Source organism: Narcine bancroftii, chromosome 8 (assembly GCF_036971445.1).
Source record: "Narcine bancroftii isolate sNarBan1 chromosome 8, sNarBan1.hap1, whole genome shotgun sequence".
Lineage (NCBI taxonomy): Eukaryota > Metazoa > Chordata > Chondrichthyes > Torpediniformes > Narcinidae > Narcine > Narcine bancroftii.
Window position 1 is genome coordinate 13,164,910 of NC_091476.1, and position 19,249 is coordinate 13,184,158.

A 19,249-nucleotide genomic window follows, 5' to 3' on the forward strand; every position below is an offset into this window, starting at 1 on the left:
GGAAAATGAGTTCAGCAAAAACTGGAGGCTCTGGGAGAAGTTGGAAATGCTATTTTACAAAGCAAAGAGGTTTAATGTGTTGGAAAAATTGACGTTTGCGTGTTGCATGATTTTGTAGTGAATATCATCTAGAGGGAAAGATTGCCAAAACAACTAAAATGAGAAAATGAATTTCCCAATAAACACCCAGGAAAGGGTGTGAAGTGGCTTTCCTCTGTTAACCTGATTTCCAGAGGTTCAGTATCATTTTCTTTTGAGACTTGTGGCCAATGTTCAATCCTAAAATATTTTGTTAAAGGTTGACCCACCTTCCTCACAGATTTCTCCACGGTAGCCAGGGACGCAGATGCAAATTCCTGCCACACATGTGCCATGACCATGGCAGGCTGGGTCAATGCACTGATCTCCTGGCACATCACACTCTGGCCCTTTCCATTCATTGTGACATAAGCAATGACCTTTCTCATACTGACCATTTGCACTACACAGGACAGGGCAGGAGTCTGGAAATGAGAAAAACATTAAACCTGCATCTACTCAGGGCTTCTAAATTTACTGTTTCAAATAAACTTCACAACAATATTAGCAATAATTTGAACATGAACAGAATTGTGAATATTTCTCTTTATTCTGGGGAAATAGAATTGTTCTTGTATTTATGTGTTTTATAAATATACTTGGATTTAATTATTAATATCTACTCTTTATATAGTGATCAGATAAGAATGCCTGCCACAGTGTCTTGCAATTGTTCCTGCCTTTTTATTTTTAGACATGCAGGTCGGTAACTGGTCATTTCGGCCCACGAGCCTATACCGCCCTATTATTTCCTATTGACCTACAACTGCTGTTTGAAACGGTGGGATAAAATCTGAGCCTCCAGAGGAAACTGACGCAGACACGTGGAGAATGTACAAACCACCTACGGACAGCGTGAGATTCGAACTCTGGTCTCGATTGCCGGCGCTGGAACGACGTTGCGCTAACTGCTACGCCAACCATGCCACCTTCGATCAACAGAACAAACTTTTGCTTATAACCTTTTCTAATGTTCTTTCCTAATACATTCAAGGAAATTATTTCTTGCCAGTTCCAATGGATAGGCCACCTTCTGGTAACCTCATCTGAGAAACTCTCCATCAATTATGGATTGAATGGCCTGTACTGTGCTGTACTGTTTTATATTCGGACATCTAAGTTTATCTTAGGATCTAGAACAGTCAAGACCAGTTGCAAAACTCTGTTTGAGATCAAATGACAGCATAGATCTGAGATCAAGCTTCACTTCTGCGGTTTATCAGCTCAGCAGAATGAGCATTTACAGGGGACATCAGCAGCCTTGTTTAATCATTTTACATCATTGCGGTTTCATGAATGAGGAAAACTGAACACATATTTCAGCAGAATGTAAGAAACAGAAAATAGGAGGAGGTCATTTGGCCCCTCATTCCTGTTCTATCATTCAATGTGATCTACCTCAACACCATGTACCTTCATAGCTTTTGTTTTGATTTATCAAAATCTATTTCAGTTTTTTGTGCAATCTGTGACTCAGCCCCTATCCATTCATTCCCAAAATATCTATGTAATATGAATGCAGCGGGGAAGAAGCTGCCCTCGAGCCCAGCTGCAGACTGCTGAAGACTGGGTCGAAACTGGCTGGAGGGGTATCAGGTATCGGAACCGGGATGCGAGGGGGTGCCTAAGATGCTGAAGGGCTCGTGACCGTGTCAGAGGTTTGGATCTGTTCAGGTTGCCGATGGTTTGGACTGGACTCTGGGTGGCTGTGGAGGCTACTGAAGAGCTGGAGGCGTGTCTATGGACACTCAGTGCCTCTCTTTTGCTTCCTTTTTTCTGACTATAAGAGGCATTTCAGGGAATTTCTGCTGATGGCAAATCCGTCTGCCTTGCATTAGGCAAAAGCTATTTCATGTAATATGACACTGTTTTATGACAATGACTATAAATTGCACCTTGAATCAGATCTATTGACCCCTGACTGGAGCATACTAAGGAAAACTTAGGATCATTTAATTCCATGCCCACAGGTAACTCAGGGAAAGGAGAACAACATAGAGAGAGGCAGGTTCTCTCAAATAAAGAATTCTGTTGTCCCCAGATACTAAACTTTAACGTTAGAAAGGGTCTCAATTGAATTCCACATCTGAAATGAAATGAGGCCAAATTGTGCATCTTGTTTTTTTCATTGGAATCCAACTCCTTATTGAAAAAGATGATTCACATGTACTGAGGAACAAAGGAGGAGTAGTGCGTGTGAAAATTGTATTTAATTATCACTGCAAAGCATCAAACACCTTTCTGCACATGCAATATTTATTTCAGTGGAGTTGAACAGAGTGGGGGGGGGGGGTGGGTGGCAAGCTCAATTGATGACACATCATCATCCACAGTTTTAACCAGTGAGCAAAGAGTATGGTCTTTAATTGAGGAATCGTTCATGCAATTTGCAGTTGTGTGCTTTGAAAGAAATACAAAACCTGCTGAATATCCCTGATACACTTTCAATTTATGAAGTCCATGGTTCCCAATTGCACAGAGCAACAATTATCTCACTCCAGCAGGGTCAGTAATCACTTCATGTTATACTCAATAAATAGAACCAAAGGATAGGATAGCCAGTGGTGAAGAAAATTGGCATCAGTAATCTTCACAGCAAGAGGGAACACAGCTCCTTTCACAGAGAAGCTCAAATCTCCTACTACAGTTTTTCTTTGCTCAATAACTTCCCAGGTAAACTTAAGCCTGTTTAAAGTATTGCTTTTGACACAAGATCCTGTGAATGATGTCTACTTTGCATTAAACATCATGATCTGAGAGAGTGCTAATCGGAGCAGTACTCAGGCATCGTCTGTTAACCAATTCATTCCTTTGCAACACACAGCTGAATGAAGGATGTAACACAAACACTGTTACTTCATGCAATGTGAAACGATGGTACAATAGGCTTTGAATCAATCATAGAGTCAGATAGCACAGAACAGGCCCTTTGGCTCAACTTGTCCATGCCAACCAAGTTGTTTCATTTGGTCCACTCCCTTTATGCTCTTATCCATACATCTATCCAAATATCCTTTGAACATATACAATCTTTTTGGAAGAAAATTCAATCGTTTTTAGAATACCTGTATAAGATTAAAATAGTTTTAGATCCAACAGTATTTTTATTGGGTAGTTTGCAACCTCTGAAAGGTTTGGGATTAGATAAATTCCAGCTTGCTTTTGTATATTTAGCTTTATCCGCAGTGAAAAAATGTATTACTAGTACGTGCAAAGATACAAATATGATTGATATTAATAGATGGCATAATGAGATGAAATATTGTTCAATAATGGAAAAATTATGTATGTTTCATATGATAATTATAATTTTTTTATTAATAAGTGGTTGTTATACTCAGAATATTTACATTTCAATTTATATTGATTAGATTTTACTATGTATATTTAACTTTTTCTTTCATATATTTTTTTTCTCTTTTATGGCTCTCCTTAGGAGAGTTGGCTGAAGTGGGGGGGGGGTCTTTTCTTTTATTTCTATATAAAAAAAAGTTCATGTTTATGTTTAATTGCTGCATATGTCATATATTATTTGTTTTTTGAACAAATAAATAAAGTTTAGAAAAAAATAAGAGTTCCAGGTTTGGACAATCCAATGTGTGAAAAATGTTGCCCCTCAGGTTGCTCTAAATTCTCTCCCCTTTCAACTTAAATCAATGCTCCTAGTTATGGAATCCTCTCAAAAGGGGTTTGATGATTCACTTTATTCATGCTCCTCATGAGTTTATATACTCCCCTCCCCATGAGATTACTTCTCATGAGTTTATATACACCCCCTGTCCATCTGATTCTCTACTTTAAGGGAATGATACACCTGTATTCCTCATTCATCATTCAGGTGCCTTGCTGTTTGATGTGGGTGAACATGTCTCTCCATCCATCAAGATCTCTGACCCTCCGAATTGTAGTTGTTACCTCCCCTGGTCTCCTTTTTTTAAGCTGAGACCATAGTCGATGTTGAGTTCATGATTATATAAGGGAAAAATATTGAAGTGGTTTCCTGTCGTCTTCTTCAATTGCAGTGTCCATACTGGACAGGTAACCCTGGTCATTGACCAGCAGATTCATTTGCCCAGCATATTTAGTTTTACAACCATAAATTCCTATTTGCAGAATCTGCTTGTAAAAACCATCCATCATCTGTAAATCATGGCTTCACGAGATCCTGATTGGGAAGTTAAACAGATACTACACCTTGTCCAAGAGTGACCCATAGGCTATTGGACAGAAGGAGTGCCTTACACCCCTTTTTGCTGAGCAACTGCACAGCACCAATACCTGTATTCCTAGGCCAGAGTTAAATTCCATCTGCCATTCCTTGGGCCACCTTCTCAACTGATCTAGATCCTGTGATAAACTTAGATGTCAGAACCTAGAACAGTACAACAGTGCAAGCCAATCAATCCATGATGTTTCACTGACCTATATAAACCTACACATCAATCTATTCCTTCTCTTCTCACAGTCCATAACCCTCCATTTTTCTTATATACATATGCCTTGCCAAAGTCTTTTGAACATCTCTATTGTATCTGCTTCCACCACCACCGCAGGTACCCACAACTCTCAGTGCAAAAAACTTACCTCCGACGTTAGGACAGCACAGTTGGTGTAGCGGTTAATGCAACGCCTTTACACCATCAGTGATTGGGATTGGACTGGCGTTAGAGTCCCAAGCTGTCTGAAAGGAGTTTGTACATTTTCCCAGTGCCTATGTGGATTTTCCCTGGGGGCTTTGGTTTCCTCCCACTCTTCAAAACATATAGAGGGTGTAGGTTAATGGGGTGTAAATTGGGCACCACAGACTTGTGGGCCAAAATGGCTGTTACCGTGCTGTATGTCTAAATTTAAAAAAAATCTGCTTTAAACTTTCCTTTGCTCACCTTAAATAGTTGGGCTCTGATATTGGCCATTGTTGCTCTCTTAAAAAGGTGCTCATTGTCCACTCCATCAATGCCTTTCAAAATCTTATGCATCTCTATCAATTCACACCTTATTCTCTGTCATTTTAAAGAGAAATGCCCTATCTGACTCAACCTTTCTTCATACCACATGTTCTCCAATCCAGTAGGCACCCTGGTAAATTTCCTCTGCACGCTCTCCACTTCTTTCCTTACTGTCCACGATACCACCAATTTTTGTGTCATTTGCAAATTTACTAACCATCTTAATTAGCTACATTGTCTTCTTAATTGTTAATGTAGCTAATAAATAAAACACAAGATCCAACACAGATCCCTGTGGAGACCACTGGTCACAGGTTACCAAATGGAGAAGTGCCCTCCTGCACTGCCCTCTGACTATTCCTGAAAACCAGTTTTGAGTCCAGTTAGCCAGTTCACTTTGGATCCAATTTGATCAAACCTTTCAGACTAAATTACCAGGTGGAACTTTGTCAAAAACCTTGCTCAAGTGCATATGGATAACGCCCACTCCCTTACCTTATCAATCCTCCTGATTACATCCTCCTGAATACACGAAGGTCTGCAGACATCATTGTTGAAGTAAAAATATAATATTGGAGAAACTCAGCAGGTCAGCAATGATAAAGATACACAACCAATGTTTTGGGTTTGAGCCCTTCATCAAGGTATAGACAAAATAACCGAACAAAATGTTTTTGTACAGACGCCTGGTCATATTTGGATCATAGCTTGATGAAGCGCTCACGCCTGAAAAGTTGTGTCTTTAGATTTGCTACATAAAGTACTCACTATCTGACCTGTGGAGATTCTCCTGTATTGTGTTTTTACTTAAAAAAAACTGTCAGTTTCATGAGACATACTTTCCTTCACACAAAGTCATGCTGCTTATTCCTAGTCAATCCCTCCTACACAAAAGCTGCTAGATCCTGCCCTCAATTTTCCTATCCTAACATCAGTCTCACCTTCCTGTACTTTCTTGCCTTGTCCTTTAGGATACTAATATCACACTATTATTCATTAATTACAGCTCCACCTTCAACTCTAGAGTCCTAAATAAACTTAACCCTAAACTCCAAGACCTTGGACTCAGCACCCACTGTGTATTCAGTGGCCCTACAATTTTTCTTGTACACACTTGGCTGTGAGATCATGGATGACACCATTGTTGAAGGCTACATCTGGAACAATAACAAGACAAAATACAGAAGGGACAGTGAGGGTCTAGTGGCTTGGTTCCAGGTCAAGAACTCTCCATGATTATCAGCAAGACAAATGAGTTGGCCATAGGCATAAGGAAGAGGAATGCAACTCATTCTACTGTCAGTAGCAATGGCACTAAAGTGGACATAGCAGACAACTTTAACTTCTTCAGTGTCAATATCTCCAATGGCTTGTCCTGATCCCAATGTATTGAGGAAATGGCCAAGAAAGCCCATCAGTGCCTCTACTTCTACAGAAGTCTGACGAAATTGAACACATCCCCTGTGACCCTCAACAATTTTGACACACGCACCATTGAAAGTATCCTGTCTGGATGCATCACCACGTAGTATTGGAACTACTGCGCCCAAAAGTGCAAACAGCTGTGAATCCAGCTCAGACCATCATACAAGGCTCCTTGTTCTCCATCAACTTTTCTGGCTGCCTCAGAAAAGGAGCCAACACACAAAGGAATGTATCCCTCCATGGAACACTTAAAAAAAAATCCCTCCTGCCTCTGGGTAGGGGATTAATGAGTGTGAGATCACTCACCAGCAGATTTAAGGACAGTTTCTTTCCTGCTCCTATCCAACTCCTGAACAAACCTCAGACCAGTAACATGGCATTGACTCATCCCATTCTTAACACTTTTCTATGTAAATGTGTACTCTGTACTAGGTTTTATTTTGCTGCACTTAGGTATGGGTTGACTCTCTGGATAGCGCACAAAACAAATGTTTTTGCTGTACGCATAACAATAAATGAATTTGCATAACCTGTAGAATATTTTCCTTTATCTTGCCTGCCAGATCTATCTCATATGCTCCTTCAGGCCTCCTGATTTCCCTCTTAAGTGTACTCCTGCACTTCTTCCACTCACTTAATTGATATATTTTACATGCTTAATTTGTATTTCTGCAGTAGCCTCTAAGCCTTTGTCAGAAAATAGTAATCTCCATCCCAACTGATGAATGATTTGAAGTGAATGGCTGCGTTGTTTCTGTTTTATGATTGTAAATTAATCACTAATTCTTTTTCAATTTTAATTTTACTTTTTCATGTTTATGCCTCATTGTGGTATATTACCTGCTATTCAGATCACCTCTTTATATTCTACACCCATGCAGCTAATTCAATAACTATTGTTGCTGTTTCTGGATAGGAGCAATGCTGGCAAAGTAGGTTTTATAGCAAACTCTCCCTGTCCTTGCGCATTAGTCCCTAATGTCTCTTCAAGTTAAAATATTTGCTGTGTGGTTTGATAAGTAACATTCATAAGCTATACATTCATATTTGCTGCTACCACAGTTAGCTTTACCTCTTGCACAGTCAGGCCCAACGAATCCTGGAAAGCAGTGACAGTGGCCAGAGATACATTCTCCATTCCCATTACAATTGGTAGAACATTCATCCATTGATTCTATAAACAATGAAAATAAATATCCCATAGTTAACAGTGCATAAAGCATAAATTTCCATTTCCCATTAGATAAAAGGGATTAAAAGTGCCAAATATATTGTAATAATTTTTTTTTCTAACAGCCTGAAGTCATAATACCCCTACATTAAATCTGGACTGAGCCACATATATCTTCATAAAGATTAGACCAGTGATTCTCAACGGGGGCCACAGCACATTTAAAAGGGTCCACTGACTGAAATGATAAATATTTTTTATGGCTTTATGTAGTTGGTAGGAGAGAAGAACATAAAAAAAAACAACTAAATGACTGCTTCATAGGGAAGGGGGCCCATAAACACTGAGCAGAGTCCTAAAGGGGCCATAGCCAAATAAAGTTGAGAGTCGCTGCTTTTGGATTATTGATAGGTGGTGTTTTAAATGGAACTTTTCCTCTTCTGAGATTGCACCAATTTTATTTCCTCAGACAAAAAGAGTGTTCTTAATTTCTTTCTATTCCTACACCCCATTTCTTCGCACCATTAAGACACTGAAGGTAATTTAATTAGAAAATGCGTAAATGCAGTAAAATACCTGAGATTGCAGTGACACCAAAGAAAAGATATAGATCCACTTGTTAATGAAGACCTAAAGTATCTTAAGAAGGATTCTACTGGTCTCAGGGTAGGCTGAAGTAATTTAGGTGCAGATCAATTAAGCTATTTGTCCAAATTTGGCTATCGCTATCTATTACAGGCTTCCAAGTTAAGCAATCCCTGAAGGTGAGGAACCCAGTGAGGCAAATAAAACAAAGAGCAAGCATAATTAATTTTTTTTTGGTCTATTCCTAGCTAAACAAGGTGAGGTGAAGTATTCACAGGTGCATTATATAAATGAAAACTCAGTGAAGATATCAAAAGAAAGCCTACACTAATGTTTAACTAAGTCTGAAGGGCCTTTGAACATGCATATGGCGAAAACCCCACAATATTATTAGATATAGACTTCAATCAAGCTATGGCTGCTTGAGATTTAAAATTTGTTCAAGGTTGGACTTGACAAATAAATTTCTATGAGATCCTACTTGCCAAGGTGAAACTGGTATGACTGAAAAAAAATGCACTATTGCACAATTCTATCCATTTTGCTTCAATCTAAAGGACTCAATTAAAAAAAAAAGCAAAAAAAAACAAACAACGGAGTTGACGGCAGAATAGTATGAAAGAAAAACGTATGCCAATTTGTTCTTGAGAATAAAAATGGACTTTAAATCAATTTAAGAACAAAATGACGATCAGTGGAAAAGCAAGAAGTGGCAGTTGTAGAAATAGCAGCAATAAATCAAGGGAAGCCATTGTTAGGGTGGAAGAGGAAGTTCTGAATGGTCTAAGAGAGGAAATAAGGATAAAGAGACAGGTCTCAGAAGAAAATTCCAGAGTTCAAGGTTATCTCAAGACACAACAGTCAATGATAAAGTTATTACAATCTACATATTCAAGAAATAGGAATTATTGGAACACAGAATCTTGGTGGATTAAAGAAGACCAGAGGACACTGGAGGAGAATTAGGTCATTTGCCCACGGAGTCTGCTCTACTACTTGAATCATGTGTATTTTCCCTTTCAACCCCATTCTCCTACTGTCACCTTTCACCCTCTTGCTGGTCAAGAACCTGCCAACCTTTGCTTAAGTTATACCCAATGACAACTGGGGAGAATGTAGGGATGGTGCTAAGGAGACATTTGAGAGAAAGTATGAGATTTTTATTTGAATTCAGGAAGATTAATCAGCTGTCTGATTTATGAGTAGGATTTTACACAGGTAACAGAGACCAGAAAGAATACGTTTATGGAAGATAGAATTTAGGAAACCAGTTGAAGAAGCATCTAATGGCAAAGTATGAGGGTAACAAAAGTAGCTGATGAGCTGGTTGGGTCTAAAAGATACAATTTTACAGCCATCAAAACGTACATCACTGAGGTGAAGCATGAGGAAGAAAAAGTGGAGGAGACCAGCATTGATCCTTGAAGAGCAGAGGGGGAACAGGTAGAAGTGAAAAGTCTTTTGCCTGCCGAGATATTCAAGAATGAGACCAGGAAAGGGTGACTAAATAATGTGGGGCAGAGGCACAGTGTGGTCAGCTCTGTCAAAGGCCACAGAGAGATTAAGAAAGGAAAAATGCTTCAGCTTCACTTCAGTCAAGGGAATGACAATTCGTGACCTCGATAAGGGCCATTTTGAGTGCTGCTGGTGGTGTTCTGAAACAAATATGTAACTGCAGGGCATTTTATTGACATGAACCACCCATAGTGCATTGAGTGAATGTCAGTTGTGGCACCCTTTGATATTTCTTCAAACTTTTGAAAGGTTGAACAAGTTTTTTGACTTTCCAACATTTGTCGCCACCTGAAATTGCACAGAAATTATTCATGAGGATGAAATTCTTGGCTGAAAGTGACAATGACAAATGATTAGACTGTGCCACTGAGGACAGACCATACATTCCAATGGAAAATTAAATTAATTTTCTGCATCTTAATATTCATAAGATCAAATGTAGTGTTAGAAGGAGTCTGCTGTGACTAATCAACAGACAATTTCTGAACTGCAACTTCAAAAAACTCCATGGAAAATTTAATCAATAAAGAACATAGTTAATGATTAAAATACATTCATTTTAAGCAATTTGTTGGTCTGGTTCTTGATTAAATATCAAAAATTCAACAGCATCAAACATTCATTTTGAACAATTGAGGTTATGTTAAGTATTTATAACTGGCAAAATTCATCATTAAAAACTGAGATTTTATTTTGATTTGAATGAATCGGCCAGGCAGCACATTAATCAGGGAGAATTGTAGGCTTTAATGAAAAATAATTATGAGATCCATTTACAAAACTATTAGTTACAGTTAAAACCCACATGAAAGTAATCTGAGCAAAAGTACTATATAGAACATTCCAGCACAAAATACAGAGGCATTTTGGCCCTTCTAGACCTGTGTCAAACTCTTATTTTGCCTAGTCCCACTAACCTGCACCCAATCCATATCCCTCCATAGCCCTACCATCATGTACCTGTCCAAATTTTTTCTTAAATGTTAAAATTGAGCCTGGGATCTCCATGAACTGACAGCTCGTTCCATACTCCCACCACCCTCTGTGTGAAGAAATTCCATGTAATGTTTCCTCTAAATATCTCCCCTTTCACCCTAAAGCCACTCTGGTCTGTATCTCACCTAACCTCTGTGGAAAAAGCCTGCATGAATTTACTTGATCTATACCCATCATAATTTTGTACACCTCTATCAAATCTCCTCTCATTCTTCTACAGGGAATAAAACCCTAACCTGTTTTTTGTTTCTCCATAAGTCAGCTCCTCAAGGTTCAGTAACATCCTAGTAAATCTTCTCTTCACTCTCTCAATCTTATTGATTTCTTTCCTGTAGTTAGGTGACCAAAACTGTACACAATTCTTCAAACTTGGCCTTACTAATGTTTAATACAACTTTATCATAATATCCCAATTCCTTTGATGTATGAAGACAAATGTATAGATGAGATGCTTGGAAAATACATTGGCATCCAACATGGGTTTGTGCAGGGAAGGTCATTTTTGACAAATCTTGTTGAATTTTTTGAGGAGGTGACTAGGAGGGTTGATGAGGGTTGAGCAGTAGATGTAGTCTACATGGATTTCAGTAAGGCCTTCAATAAGGTTCCACTTGGAAGGCTGGTAAGGATGGTTCAGGTGCTATGTATTAATGTTGAGATAGTCAGATGGGTTCAACAGTGGCTAGAAGGTAGATGCCAGAGAGTCATAATGGATAACTGTCAGGATGGAGGCCAGTGACGAGCGGTATGCCTCAGGGATTGGTGTTGGCCCTTCTAGATCTGTGCCAAACTCTTATTTTGCCTAGTCCCACTAACCTTATCACAGTCCATATCCCTCCATAGCCCTGCCACCATGTACCTGTCCAAACATTTTCTTAAATGTTAAAATTGAGGTGTTGGGTCCCTGTTGTTTGTCATTTACATTAATGATTTGGATGATGGAGTGGTAAATTGGGTTAGTAAATATGTGGCGATACAAAAATAGGGGGAGTTGTGGATAGGATTTCTTGGAAGAGTGGGCTGAAAGGTGGCAGATGGAGTTTAATACCAATAAGTGTGAAGTGCTTCATTTTGGGAAGAATAATCAAAACCAGACAGATGCAGTGAAGGGAAGGGGGGGGCATTGAGGAATGTAGAGGAACAGAGAAATCTTGGAATAATGGTTCATCATTCTTTGAAAGGGGAATCTCACGTGGATAGTGTGGTAAAGAAGGCTTTTGGTATGCTGGCCTTTATAAATCAAAGCATAGAATATAGGAGCTGGAAGGTGATGTTAAGACTATTCAAGGCACTGGTGAGACCGAATTTGGAATACTGTGTGCAGTTTTGGTCCCCAAATTCTATCAATAAGATAGAGAGGGTGCAGAGAAGATTTACTAAAATGTTGCCTGGATTGCAGTATCTAGAATACAAAGAAAGATTGAGTAGACTGGGTCTTTATTCATTGGAGTGTAGAAGGTTGAGGGGGGATTTGATAGAGGTATTTAAAATTATGAGGGGATAGATAGAGTAGATATGAATAGGTTCTTCCCCTTGAAGAGAGGTGAGATTGGAACGAGAGGTCATAAGTTCAGGGTTAGTGGGCAAAAGTTTAGAAGTAACATGAGAGGGAGCTTTTTCACGCATTGTGGTGGCTGAATGGAATGACCTTCCAGAAGAGGTGGTTGCAACAAAGTCAATTATGTCATTTAAGAAAAAGTTGGATAGGTGCATAGATGTGAGGGGATTGGAGGGTTATGGGCAGGGTCCAGGTAAGTGGGTCTACAGATCACATAAATCGGTACGGACTAGGCCAAGATGGCCTGTTTCTGTACTGTAATTGTAATATGGTTATATCTTTAATGTGTCAAAATCTCTCTTTGCAATCCTATCTACCTGTGATGCCTCTTTCATGGAATTATGTATCTGTATTCCCAGATCCCTCTGTTCTACTGCACTCTTCAGTGACCAACTGTTTACTGTCTATGTCCTACGTTGCCTTGTTTTTCTAAAATGCAACACCTCACATTTGTCTGAATTAAATTCCATCTGCCATTTTTCAGTCCAGTTTTCCAGATGGTCCAGATCCCTTAGAAAGCCTTCCTCACAGTCCACCACACCTCCAATCTTTGTATATACTGCAAATTTGCTCATCCAATTTACCACATTATCATCTAGATCATTGATGCAGATGACAAGCAACAATGACCTAGCACTGATCTTTGATGTATACCACAAGTCGCAGGCCTTCTGTCAGAGAAGCTGTCATCCACTACTAAGGATGACCCTTAAAGCAAATGTCAAATCCAGTTTACTACCTCACCATGAATACCGAGCTTTGAAACTTCCTGACTATTCTCCCATGTCTCTCTCTCTTTGGCTTGGCTTCGCGGACAAAGATTTATGGAGGGGGTAAATGTCCACATCAGCTGCAGGCTCGTTTGTGGCTGACAAGTCCGATGCGGGACAGGCAGACACGGTTGCAGCCGTTGCAGGGGAAAATTGGTTGGTTGGGGTTGGGTGTTGGGTTTTTCCTCCTTTGCCTTTTGTCAGTGAGGTGGGCTCTGTGGTCTTCTTCAAAGGAGGTTGCTGCCCGCTGAACTGTGAGGCACCAAGATGCACGGTTTGAGGCGATATCAGCCCACTGGCAGTGGTCAATGTGGCAGGCACCAAGAGATTTCTTTAGGCAGTCCTTGTACCTCTTCTTTGGTGCACCTCTGTCACGGTGGCCAGTGGAGAGCTCGCCATATAACACGATCTTGGGAAGGCGATGGTCCTCTATTCTGGGGACGTGACCCACCCAGCGCAGCTGGATCTTCAGCAGCGTGGACTCGATGCTGTCGACCTCTGCCATCTCGAGTACTTCGACGTTAGGGATGAAAGCGCTCCAATGAATGTTGAGGATGGAGCGGAGACAACGCTGGTGGAAGCGTTCTAGGAGCCGTAGGTGATGCCGGTAGAGGACCCATGATTCGGAGCCGAACAGGAGTGTGGGTATGACAACGGCTCTGTATACGCTTATCTTTGTGAGGTTTTTCAGTTGGTTGTTTTTCCAGACTCTTTTGTGTAGTCTTCAAAAGGCGCTATTTGCCTTGGCGAGTCTGTTGTCTATCTCATTGTCGATCCTTGCATCTGATGAAATGGTGCAGCCGAGATAGGTAAACTGGTTGACCGTTTTGAGTTCTGTGTGCCCGATGGAGATGTGGGGGGGCTGGTAGTCATGGTGGGGAGCTGGCTGATGGAGGACCTCAGTTTTCTTCAGGCTGACTTCCAGGCCAAACATTTTGGCAGTTTCCGCAAAACAGGACGTCAGGCGCTGAAGAGCTGGCTCTGAATGGGCAACTAAAGCGGCATCGACTGCAAAGAGTAGTTCACGGACAAGTTTCTCTTGTGTCTTGGAGTGAGCTTGCAGGCGCCTCAGATTGAAGAGACTGCCATCCGTGCGGTACCGGATGTAAACAGTCTTCATTGTTGAGGTCTTTCATGGCTTGGTTCAGCATCATGCTGAAGACGATTGAAAAGAGGGTTGGTGCGAGAACACAGCCTTGTGAAATGCCTTACTGAAGCCCATGTAGACAACAGCCATAGCCTTGCTAGCATTGTGTTTTGGTAACATCCTTGAAAAAAACTCAGTAAGATTTGTTAAACATTACCTAGGACACACAAAGCCATGTTGACTATCTCTAATCAGACACTGACTATCCAAATGCTTGCATATCCGATCTCTAAGAACACCTTCCAATACCTACCTACTATTGATGTCAGCGTCACTGGCATATATTATTTTTGGAGTCTTTTTAAAACAATGGGAGTATATGAGTTACACTTCAATCCTCTGGCACCTTAACTGTGGCTGAGAACATTTTAATTATATCCTTATACTTAATTTGCCGGGCCCCTGCAATTAATACACTGGTCTTCCTCAAGGTCCAAGGGAATTGCTTATCAGGCCCTGGAGATTTATCCACCTTAATTTGCTTTTAGACAGCAAGTTCCCCTTCCTCTTTAATCTGCATTGATTCCATGACTTCACTGCTTGTTTGCTTCCCTTCCCTTGACTCTGTGCTAGTTAAAGGTACAAAAATCCCATTTGAGATCTTCCCGTTGCTTCTGGCTCCATGCAGGCTGATCATTGATCTTCAAGAGAACCAATTTTGTCCCTCACAAACCTTTTCCTTTCAATATATCTGTAGAAACCGTTTCTACTTTCCTTCACCTTGTCTGCCAAAGCAACCTCATGATTTATTTTACCTTCCTGATTTCACTCAAGCATTTTTTCCTTCATATTTTATACTCCTCATGTACCTCATTTGTTTCTTGTTGCCAAAATGTGCTATACACCCATTCTTTACCAGATCTCCAATATCCCTTGAAAAACCAAGATCCTTATGACTATTAATTTTGCCTTTAATCCTTATAGTAATGTACAAAACTCCGCAATCTCAAAATTTCACTTTTGAAGGGCTCCCTCTAACCATTGCATCCTTGACAGAAAACAACCTAGCTCAATACAAGCTTTCTTGTTCCTTTCTCATTTCCTCAAAATTGGCATCTCTCCTATTTATAATCTAAACTTGATCTCTTCTTATCCACACTTATCTAAAAACTAATAGCATTATGATAACTGGACCCAAAATGTTCCCCTACACATATTTCTGTCACCTCTCCTCTCTCATTCTCTAATGGGAGATCAAGCATTTTACTCTCTAGTTGCATTTAGATATATTGATTTTGAATACATTTGACAAACTCCAGTATGGGAGTACCAGTCAATATATGGAAAGTTTAAGTTATCTACTATCACAACATTATGTTTCCTGAAGCTGCCTGCTATCTCCCTGCAGATTTGCTTCTCTAATTCTTGATGATTATTGGTTGGTCTGTAATACAATCCTATTAATGTGGTCATAACTTTACCATTCCACCCATAGCCTCAGTAGACAAATCCTCTAATCTGTTCTGCTGTGATATTTAACCTGACTATCCTCCCCTTTTCATCTCTCCCACTCTATTGCATCTGAAGCAAAGGAAACCCAGAACATTGAGCTGCCAGTCCTGCCCCCCCCCCCTGCAACTAATGGCCACAATGTCATAATTCTATGTGCCAATCTGCACTCTAAGCTCATCCGCCTTTCCTACAAATCTCTCTGCGTTGAAATAGATGCACCTAAAAACATAATTTCCACCATGCACAGCCCTTCGATTTCTGCTTTATATGCAGTCTTAACATCATCATCTTCCTCCTCCACTCAACTATCTGCTCCGCATTCAGGTTCCCATCCACCTCACCGAGTAGAACTATCAAACCTTCCCACAACTATATCATTCCTCCTCCAGTTCAGATGCAAACTACCTCTCAGTATAGTTCCCGCAATTGATCAACTGCAGGCTCAGAAAGCAAGAGCATGGTAGGTGAAAGAGTGATGAACTGATGGAAGAAGGAAAAAAAAAAGAAAAAGAAATGTTGGGGGACTTCTTGCAAGCAACTTCTAACCAGATTAGAAAGAGACAATGCCATGGTGAACTCAAGGGATAGGCTGGGGATTGGGAAATCAATTCACTCGGAAGTGGCTCATTATGAGGATGGCAGTAGAATTGCAAAATGGGGGTAGAAGCATGGAGAAGAGCTTGAAGGACATTAGGAAGACTATACGATCTCTCGGTTTTGACATTAGGTTGAGTTTTCATCGTTCCTATCTGCTGAGATTGCACGAGAATCACCTTAGGAGGCATGTTGGAAACAATTAGAGGTTAAAAAAAAATAAAGAACTGGAGCTGATCTTAACATAGGGAAGGCTTTAGCTCATCTAAATTGTAATGCGAGAGAAGTTGTTAAGAGGGTGTAGCATTGGATCAATATATTAGGCAAAGATACACCAGTTATATTTCATCTGAAGTACTGAATGCAGCCAAGGAAAGACATGATTCACCTTGAAATGATGAAGTCTGGAGCAGTCAATGTGATATCGTACATTATGAAGCTAATTCATATGGGAACTGGTTCATTATTTCTTCTACTGGATTACTATGAAGCATGTTTTACTTAGGGCAATATTCTGCAATATTGTTAATAATGGCAAACAGAGGGTTTAGGTAAAACTCTCACACAAAGGGTTTGAATTCCTTTGGGAGCAATTCCTTGTTCACAAAAGAGCAGTTGCTGCTTTTCAAATAATTTTATTTCAAATTCTAACGTGAAATCGAAGTCTTTTTAAAATCCATTCTGTAATTTTCTGCTGATCAACTCTAATGGATAGTAAACTATGGGAAGCACTATTCTGACATCCACTCTGTTGGAACTGAAAATATCCACTTGACAATCAGTTCCATCAAGCAAGATATTAGGAAGAACTATTGAGAAATAGTATGACTACATTAACAATCATATTTTTAATTAATGTGTAATTAATTGTGAAAAATGCTGCATATAAAAATGAATTTGGCAGAGGGTGTTGGCAAAATAGCTGTTTGAATGGAAGCCCAACAATTCACACTTCTTTGCTGAATTGTCACAGGACTTGCTTCTTGTGGTGGTAAAACATGTTGGTTGTACTGGTTCAATCTAAGAGGTATCAGAAAATGAAGAAATAGCTGTTTTGCACTGGAATATATCGTGATATGCGTCTTCAACACCAAGCAGATGCACTGAGGTCAATAAGACAATTTACTGATATTTGCCATTTGCCACAGAAATTATTTCACTGGAGGGAGGGCTAGTAATGGGTGGGATTGGGGGTTGGTGGGTGGGGGTTATGGGGAGTAATTTAGAAGGGTTTCTTTTGTGCATTTTATATTTATATGTTGTAAAATTTTAAATAAACTTTAAAAAAAAAAGAAATGATTACACTGGTCTGTGAAGATTTTGCTTCCTGAACCCTTTTGTGGGTATTTTATGAATTTGGGCTGCTGATCAGAAAAATCATCTTAAAAATTTCCTATCATGAATTGTTTTATTAGATATAACCTTTTTTTGTGATTTCCTGTCATATTTTAAGTCAGCTGGCCTATTTCCCACAAAGCAAGCTGTGAACGTGCCTGGGCCCGGATTCATTGCAGGTGCTATGCAAATGTTGTCTTAGGCGTAGAAGGCATTGAAAGATGTTGTCACTTTGTTTGGATTTTCTCACAAACCAAATATACCTTTGTGTGCAACCCAGGAGAAAGTTTTAGCCTTTATCATGTTGATAGCCAGATGAGCAATTTTAATGAAATGGAAAGATGACTCTTCACCTACTCATACACAGTGGTTACATGATGTAATGTCCTATTTAAACTTGGAGAAAGTTAGAAACAATATTAAAGATAGAAAGTTTTAATTTGACAAGAGGTAGGGCTCATTTATAGGATACGATCATGACTGGAAGATTTAAGATTCTCTGTCTAGAGTCTCTGACGGTCACTATTTGATCCATATCTTTACATCTTTTTCTACAAGGTAACCTTGACTAGAGGGAGGAAACAGATTAGATTTAGTTTTAATTATTTTTGTTTTCTTTTTTCTTTTAGATTGACTTTTAAATATGTGTTTAAATATGGTTGCCATAGATCATATCATTAAATTAGACAGAACTCAGATCAAATGATAGTCTAATGTAGTTATACTTATTTTCTATCCATGTGTATATGATATGATGTTATTTGTTTTATTTAAACACTTTGTATGCAGGATTTATGTGTTAAACTCAATAAAAAATATTTTTAAAAGAAAGATGTTGAGAATTTTCTTGGCAAATGCAGGGCAACAAACTACATCCACAGGCTTCAAGCATAGAAAACCACCAAGTGCAGCATATCATTGAAAATTCATCTTCTGCATTCACACTTGGACTTCCCGGCTGATCCTGGAGCAGTCAGTGATGAACATGGGGAAGGGTCTCACAATTGTGACCATGGAAAAATGGAATCAGGGCAATTGGAATCATAAATGCTGGCCAACTATTGTGGGACACTGACACAAGAGGCATCAGACAGCTGAGCACAAATTAAAATCAGCGGCAAAACAATTTTTGGTCAGTTGAACTAACGTAATGTGTCAGCATTATTATGTGCTTAAATGTGCTAAATTCAATAAAAGTTAATTTAATATTTCTCATCTTCCTATGTGATACAGCCAATATGAAATGCTCTTTGTGTACAGCAGGAAGTTGTCAATCATAATCCCCAATATTTTTTTTTCAGGAATATTTGATGTCCAGTGTCTCAGCAAAATGATTTAAACATCAAGAGAGGATAAAGAATTGCTGGAGGAACTCTGGTTATCAGATAGTTTCCATGAATGGAAATGGTCAATCAACATTTCAGGGGCCTTGATAAAGGATCCAGACCCAAAACTTTGACTGACCATTTCCACTCACAGATGCAGTCTGACCTGCTGACTTCCTCCAACAATTTTTTGCCTGCTCAACATTCCAGCATCTGCATATTTTGTGTTTCTCTGTTCTCTACCATACCTTAAACATGCACAGATTAGTCTGATTTCGAGGTAAAGTTAATTCAAAAAGTGGGGTTTTATAACGACTTTAAAAACAAATAAAACATTTCTGTTACACATAAT

General features: G+C 39.5%; 1 protein-coding gene across 13 annotated transcripts in view; it reads right to left on the reverse strand.

Moving 5' to 3' along the window:
• tenm1 (teneurin transmembrane protein 1) overlaps positions 1 to 19,249 on the reverse strand; it is an 832,896-nt gene that overhangs the window by 195,841 nt on the left and 617,806 nt on the right. For all 13 annotated transcript variants that reach the window (XR_011342879.1, XR_011342876.1, XR_011342875.1 and 10 more), the window contains exons 10-11: positions 7,522 to 7,623; positions 309 to 503 (exon numbers count right to left, since the gene is read on the reverse strand). Coding sequence is in view for 8 of the 13 variants with exons in the window: in XM_069892937.1 (XP_069749038.1) it covers positions 309 to 503; positions 7,522 to 7,623 (297 nt within the window). In the remaining 5 variants the exon portion in view is untranslated. The remainder of the gene's footprint in view (positions 1 to 308; positions 504 to 7,521; positions 7,624 to 19,249) is intronic.